The sequence below is a fragment of the Muscardinus avellanarius genome (genome assembly GCF_963383645.1).
Source record: "Muscardinus avellanarius genome assembly, chromosome: 9".
Lineage (NCBI taxonomy): Eukaryota > Metazoa > Chordata > Mammalia > Rodentia > Gliridae > Muscardinus > Muscardinus avellanarius.
Window position 1 is genome coordinate 89,219,390 of NC_137795.1, and position 7,938 is coordinate 89,227,327.

Sequence of the window (7,938 nt, forward strand, 5' to 3'; positions counted from 1 at the left end):
GAGCAGTTTCACTAATGGAATCCCACAGACCAGACTACACACTGCAGAAGGGGAGTGGTGTTCTAAGTTGTGTACAGTTTTTTCTTTCTTTCTTCCTTTCTTCCTCCCCAACACAGACATTGATGCCAGGCCATGGGACTTCCAAGCTGAAGAATGCACCTTGAGAGCCAACATCGAGGCGTTTAACAGCCGCCGGTATGACAAAGCGCAGGACTCTGAATTTTCACCTGTGGATAACTGCCTGCAGAGCGTGCTGGGGCAGCAGTTGGAGCTGCCTGAAGATTTCCACTATTCCTATGAGCTCTGGCTGGAGAGAGAGGTGTTCTCACAGCCCATCTGTTGGGAGGAGCTGCTCCAGAATCACTGACTGAGCTCTTGTCTGCAAAGCAGCGGATAGATGGAGGTTGGCTCCAATAAACGGTGCTCTGTCCACCCTGCCCACTCATCCTTTGTTCCCAGCTCTAGGAGTGTTTAATAGGGGGGTCCAGCCCAGGCCTGAGGCAGCCAGCAGAGTTCAGGGCTATTCTGGGGTCTCTGGGTCTGGAGACAAAGCTGGGACCCTGAGTCACAACTGGTGAACTTGCCCGGGGTCAGCTGGGTGACCACTTGGCCTCGGGGATCTCTTGGTGGATCCGTCCTGGACAGGCTTTTGATGAGACCCCTGTAGTTGTGCCTAGAATCAGCTAGCCTTTGCTGGTTCCAACAGTGAGAGGACATTTGTTATGGCATTTGCCCCATGGCCTTTGCCACAAGTAGTGGGACAGATGCAGGTCATAAATAGGAAGACAGCGCCAGGTGCCATGGTGCACACCTATAATCCCAGCTACTCGGGAGGCTGAGATGTGTATTGAAAGTTCTAGCCCAGCCTGGTCAACTTAAGGAGATTCTGTCTCAAAACAAAACAAAAGAATTTTTTTTGTGGCACTGGTGATTGAACCCAGGGGCACTCTACCTACAAGTTACACCCCCGGCCCTATTTTATTTTTATTTTTGAAGCAGGGTCTCATTAGATTGATTACTACCTGCTGAGGCTGTCCTTGAACCTGTGATCTTCTTGTCTCAGCCCCCCAAGTACTGGGATTACAGGCACGCACCACCCCACCCAGTTACAAAAATATTTTTAAAGGGCTGGGGATATGGCTCCGTGGTAGAGCACTTGTCTAGGAAGTACAAAGCCATGGGTTCAGTCCTCAGAGCCCCCCAAAAAACAACAAAAAAGTTTTCTCCTTGCTCACCCTGAATTCCTAGAACTTATCAGAAGTTTGACAAAACCAACTTTAAAATTAAGACTGAAGTCTGTATTCTATATTTTACGCTTTGACACTCTTTATAAAAAGCATTACCTCTGTGATGAGTTTAGAGCCTCTGCGCCTTCTTTGTGAAGGATGATGATTTACTGCTCCTTCATCCCATGTTCTAGAAAAGGATATTGTGTACAGTGGGAGGTTTCTCATTTCCTAAGAAATCTGTATTCAGTATAATTATTTCCTTTTGTACTCTTTATGTAGGGCATGGAGTGCTCCACCATTTGTAAAGAGCCACAGCCAATAGACCCGGCCTTCTCTAAGGATGTTTCATGGTTTTCTGAAATTACTTCAGTCTGAAAATGTCTTAGTATACTGCAGAAAATTATCCTTTTTTTTTTTTAACTGGGGATTTAGCCCAGGGAATTCTACCTCTGAGCTATACCCCCAGCCCAATTTTTTATTCTTTATTTTGAAATAGGGTCTCACTAAGTAACAGGCTGGTCACGAACCCTCGATCCTCCTGTCTCAACCTCCTAAGTACTTGGATTGCAAGCATGCGCCAACACTCCTGGCTCTCCTTTTATTTTTTTAAATGACAAGTTAACTATAGGAGAATTTATTAAGATGACAAGTCCATTTGTGCTGATTATTTTTTAACTGAAAAAGCAAGAGCATCACCTTACCATTTTTCTTCTTCAATGCTGACTGATTTTTGCATTTTCTGCTAATAGTTTCAAAGTGTCATGTAGAGATTTAGCAATACTATTTCTATCTAAAAGTGTTTCCCATATCGTCAAAAATAAAAGGGTGGATGTATCAACCTCTTTATATTTCTCTTTTTTGCAGCAGAATCTTTTACTTCCCAAAAGAAACAAGATTTTTAGAAAAGTTTCCGATTCAGGTAGGATCGTTTTATTTCTCTTGTGTTCCCTGATTACATCATCTTTATATTTCAGCTTTTTACTTTAAACGCCACCTCCCATACACAGCCTAGACACTACTGAATCTCATCATGGCATCAGGACACTTATGCCAAGGGGTACTGTGCAGATTGGCTCGTTCACTCTGCCCTTTGTCAATCACAGCCTCATTGGAGGTCATGATAGAATACCTGACAATATCCAAAGAAACTATACCAAAATTTAGTAAGTACCTCTGTGCTTTAGGGTAGCAGGATTTCTGTCTTTATGGAAAATTCATGAAGAATATAATATATAATGGATGAAACTTTTTTAAATAATTTGTAATTTTACCTAAGTAGGACAGCTGTTTTCATTGCAGTCAAGTAATTTACTGTGCATATCTTTCATGAATTTTATTAGTCTGGAGTCAGGTTAGTACGATTTTAATGTGATTTGAATGAGGATAATTTTCAAGGAAAGAGAGTCATCAGTGTATTTCTTTTAAAGCTGTGTAATACTCCAGTTTTGTCCAGAACAAATAAGTTGTCCTTTTAAAATATGCACATGAATGCTTTCTGAGGCACAAGAAGTATGCCAAGCTTTAGCATTTCACACTTTATTGCTCTTCTTTGTGGGGAGATCAATCCTCAGTGCAGATAGAGAAACTGAAGTACCAAGGACAAATAGTTTCAGATCACATCAGTTTTCTACTGACTTGCTGAGACTAGCTTTCAGGTCAGGAAACTGGGTTCAATCTCTCAATTTGAGACCCCATGTGTGTGCTAAGGAAAAATTCAAATTAGCCAGTCTCCAATGGTTATTACTATTTCTATATAAAAGAACATTACTTGAGTGATTTATAAAGTTAAAGAGTTTGAATATTTCAGCCAAGTTTGTGTTGATTGTTGATAATACTGTTCATCTTGTGAAGCACTATAATAAAAAGAAAAATAACCTGAAATTAGAAATCTGGTCTTCAAATTCTTCACAAAGGACTCCTAAAGTAATATTAGATATAAAAAGAAAGGATATAATAGAGGGTGAATAAACAACTTCAAATCTCAGTGATTTATGACAGATATTTATTTCTCCATCACATGTCTGGGCGTCAGCCACACCTCTGCGTGACTCAGCTTGGCTTCCTAGATTGGCTTTTCATAAGTCATCTTATTCTGGCACTAGGCTGATAGAATAGCTCCTACCTGGGACATACTGTTTCCGTATGAAAGGCAGGAGCAAGAAACAAACTATACCATACAATCATATTTAAAATTTCTGCTTGAACCAGGCGTGGTGATATATGCCTATAGTACTAGTACTTGGATTGGGAGGCTGAGACCAGAAGGATAGGAGACTTGAAACAAACCTCAGCAACTTAGTGAGACCCTGTTTCAAAATAAAATCTGGGCATGGTGCATACACTTGTAATCCTAGTACTTGGGAGGCTGAGACAGGAAGATCACAGGTTCAAGGCCAGCCTCAGTTACTTGTGAGGCCTTCCACAACTTAGTGAGACCCTTTTACAAAATAAGAATAAAAAACAGGGTTGGGAGTATAGCTCAGAGGTAGAATGCCCCTGGGTTCAATCCCCAGTACTGCAAAAAAAATGGAGGTGGAGATTGGGGTGTAACTCAGAATGCCCAAGTGTAATCCCTAGGCGCTCATGTGTGCTCGCTCACGCACGCTCTCTCTCTCTCTCTCTCTCTCTCTCTCTCACACACACACACACACACACACACACACACACACACACACACATATATACATACACCACACGTTCCTGCTTGGATATAACATGAGTCAAACTGTTGACCAAAACCAACTCACATGGACAAGCCTAACACTGGGCCAGAAAAGCAGGCTCAGGATGCCAAGTGTGGGGTGGTCTAATTTCTTAGAATCATGATCATGAATATCTGCTCTTATTCTCTACACAAAATACACATAAACCCTCCTCAAGAAAGATTCCAAAAGTCGTAATTCAGTCATGTCATACCTAAAGTCCAGGATCTCATCAGGTCTAGATGCAATGTCTCTTGATCCTGAGACTTGTGACATTTTTTATGGTATGGTGGGGAGAGTGGGTTGAACCAGAGATATTCTACCTTTAAGTTACACACCCAGCTTTGTTTTACTTATTTTGAAACAGGGTCTCTGTAAGTTGATGAGTGTCTCACTACTTGCTGAGCCTGTTCTCAAATCTGTGATCCTCCTGTCTCAGCTTCCCAAGTACCAGGATTGCAGGTGTGTGCAACCACACCCAGCTTTGGTAAATTTAAAAATAGTAACAAGATGTGAGATGTGTTTACTAGCTGAATTGTAGTGATCATTTCAAATGTATACGTATACCAAAACATCCTCTGGTACATCTTAAATATATTCAATTTTTATGTCAATGATATCTCAATAAGGCTGTTTTTTGTTTTTGTTTTTGTGGTCCTGGGGGTGGAACTCAAGGGCTTTTCTACCTCAGGGCTATACTTCCAGGCCTATTTTGTACTTTATTTGGAAACAGGGTCTCACTAAGTTGCTGAGAGCCTCACTCAGTAGCTGAAGCTGGCTTCGAACCTGTGTGATCCTCCTGTCTCAGCCTCCTAAGCTCTGAGATTACAAGCCTGTGCCACCACGTCCAGCTTAATAAGGCTGTTTAAAAAAAAAAAACAGTAAATAAGTTATCTGCCTCCACTCTTTCATCTGAATACACATATCTAAGATAAAAGCCCCATGCAGTGGTGCATACCTGTAATCCCAGTCTTGGGAAGTTGCAACGGAAGGATCACAGGTTCACAGACAGCCTCAGCAATGTAGTGAGACCTACATTTCTCAACAACCTAGTGAGACCCTTTTTCAAAACAAAAAATAAAAAAGGGCTGGGGGGTGTGGTTGGAGGTAGAATGCTCCTAGGTTTAATCCCCACTACCAAAAAATAAATAAAATATAATGATAAATGGGGTGGTAGCCAAACCTGTAATTTCAGTGCTATGGGGGCTGAGACAGGAGGATCCCAAATTTGAGGAGAGCAATTTAGTGAGGCCCTCAGCAACTTAGTGAGACCCTATTTCAAAGCAAAAAATAAAATAGGGCCTGTAGTGTAGGTCTGAGTTAGAATACCCCTGAGTTCAATCCCCAGTAACCCTTCCCACCGCATAAAAAAAAGAGAAAAATATAGTCCCAATAAACATTTCTCCTCCTCTGAAGGGAGGGGCTATAAGGCACTTGGCAACCACTGGCCCACACAGCTCTGATCCGCCCCAGCAAAGGCGAGGTCCTGTTACTCTGCGGATGGGAAGAGCCTTCAGTCTGCTCTGAGCTGGGCTAGGGAAGGGCTTCCAGCGATCATATCCTCGGCCACGTCAGGAGGAGGCACTGGAGAATGCTTCCACTGTGTTCTTGGTAGCTGAATAGCTTTCTAGCTTTCTACTTAGCTAACGTAGGGGCCCAAGAGTCACTTTATATTGTGAAATGTTCATCACTTAGACTGACTTGAGACCACTTTCAAAAGCTTTTAAAAATCTGATCCCAGTCAGACACAGTGGCGCACACCTGTAATCCTGGTTACAGGAGGCTGAGTCAGGAGAGATGCAAATTCAAGGCCAGTTGAGGCCATGTAGGGATATCCTGACTTAAAGAGGTCTGCAAATAAGCCGGGCGTGGTGGCGCACACTTGTAATCCCCGCGCTTGGGAGGCAAAGACAGGAGGATCGCGCAGGTTCGAAGAGACCCTTTTTCAAAAATACAAAATAGGTCTGGGAGGGTAGCCCAGAGGTAGAAGGGCTTCCATATCGTCCCCTAAGACTCCGACCCGCAGGGGCTTAGAGAACGACACAGACACCTTTTCAGCTGAAATATGAATTCTTCTTTAATGGATCCTTAACATGTCTCTTCTTCCTTTTTCTTCAATGCGTACAGCAAGTACAATATATAACAGCATCATAATCCCTCCTTCTATTCCCTACCAACCCCAAGCTTCCACAGCTAGAGCATGCACATTTCTGACTTTCTAATAGGCAGGCTGGTGGTAGGCGGCACTGATCATTCTGCAGGCACGTAGCATGGCACACTGCGCATGCTCAAGGATGCGGCTCTACTTCCACTTTCCCGCGTCTGCTTTGATCGCAGCTCTACTGTCACTTATTGTGGTGAGCCGCCATTGAAAGATGGCGCCGGCTTCCTGCCTCTGAGCTTGATTTTGTCGCGTCCCTCGACCAGCGATTAAGACACGACACGAAGCTCTTCTTGCAAGCCGTTTATTCAGGATACTCGTAATAACGGAATGGCAAAGATCTGCCTCGCGCAGGGCATTATAAACATTAACTCCCCCAATCACTTCTTGCCACATCTCACTCACTCACTGGCTCACGCTCGTCAGGTCACCACCACGTCATGTGTTACGCAACCCTAGCCTCCAAATATGGAGTTGCTTCCTGCACAGCCATGTGCCTAATCAAGCTCAGAGGCAGGAAGCCGGCGCCATCTTTCAATGGCGGCTCACCACAATTCCCCCTTTTTGTTTTTATAGGCAACAGGTAAGAGCAGAGGTTTGACCCCTATTAATCACTGGCACCTTTTTCTAGGGACGGGTACTTGGGTGCCTAACCCGTGTGCAGTCAAGCGTAATCTTCCTGAGGACCAAACTTGTGCCCTCAGCTGCAGTGCTTTGCCTTGCAACCTGAGCCACTATGCCTTAGCTGCCGCGAGCCAGGCTTGGGGTGATTGTCCTGCCTCGATAGCCACACAGGCCTGTATAAACATGGCTGTATTATGATTAAAACTTTGGCGAAGACGAGCAATGCACCAGACACAAAACAACACAGCCACAACCAATAATCCCATCAAGGCCCCCAATCCAGCCCATTCCTTTAGATGATTCATGGCACGAGTTATCCAAGATGACAGTCCTTCAGCCAAACTGATGTCCACACGAGTCGAGTTGACGGTGACCACGGCAGTGCGTAATCTCTCTAGTTGGGTTTCAAATTTTCCCGTCCAGTTGCCTAAAAGATAAATTGACAACTACCGAGATAGGTTAGCGGCTTTTGTAAAGTTTTCATATTGAACGCTGGTAACACAGAGACCAGGATATCTCCATTCACATCCAAGCTGAGCAAGCTGCCATAATACCTCAATTTGTTCTTGTACTAAATCAGTGCGCTGATTGACTACCATAAGGCCGCCTTTAAGTTGACTATTTAGCGTTGTTTGAGTATCTAAGGCCTGCGCCACAGTGGAGGACATATTAATTAAAGTCTCCACTGTCTGTACTGTCTGAGTTAAGGCAATTGCAGCTGTAGTGCCCGCAGCAGCAGCGGCAGCAATCGCGGCTACAATGTTAGCTGTGATGCCAAAATGTCGTTTAGGCCTAAATAAAACCATGGAATTGGGAGCATCCACTGGGACTGGAACCCAGCGAGGAATTCGAGCAATCATAGCACGAGAAAAACTTCTATTATTCCAGCACAAACTATTACAAAAGGAAAAGCTCTAACGGGAGGTAGGGTAGATTAATTTTCTTACCAGAAATGCCGATAGAATTCCCCATCTCCATTCCATCTGAACCGAGATTCCTCAGATTTCTGTTCTTTGAGTAATTCAAGGGCGGTTTGCCCTTCCTTAATAGCATCGTGATATTTTTGATCTTCTAAACAACCTCTGACCAATTTCCAAATAGGTAGAACACAGGGATTAAGGCTTCCCTGTTGCTTGGCATATTCAAGATCTCGACCAAGCTTTTCCCAACTAGGAACTGTCAGGTTACCTGAGACAGTAAACCATGGAGCGGCTCTGTCACA

The 7,938-nt window shown here is 43.8% G+C and overlaps 1 protein-coding gene across 2 annotated transcripts in view; it reads left to right on the top strand.

Moving 5' to 3' along the window:
- STRIP2 (striatin interacting protein 2) overlaps positions 1-367 on the top strand; it is a gene marked incomplete at both ends in the record, with an annotated part of 58,821 nt that extends 58,454 nt beyond the window's left edge. For both annotated transcript variants that reach the window (XM_080701446.1, XM_080701447.1), the window contains one exon: positions 117-367. In XM_080701446.1, coding sequence (XP_080557572.1) covers positions 117-367 — 251 coding nt within the window. The remainder of the gene's footprint in view (positions 1-116) is intronic.
- Between the last annotated feature and the right edge of the window lie 7,571 nt (positions 368-7,938).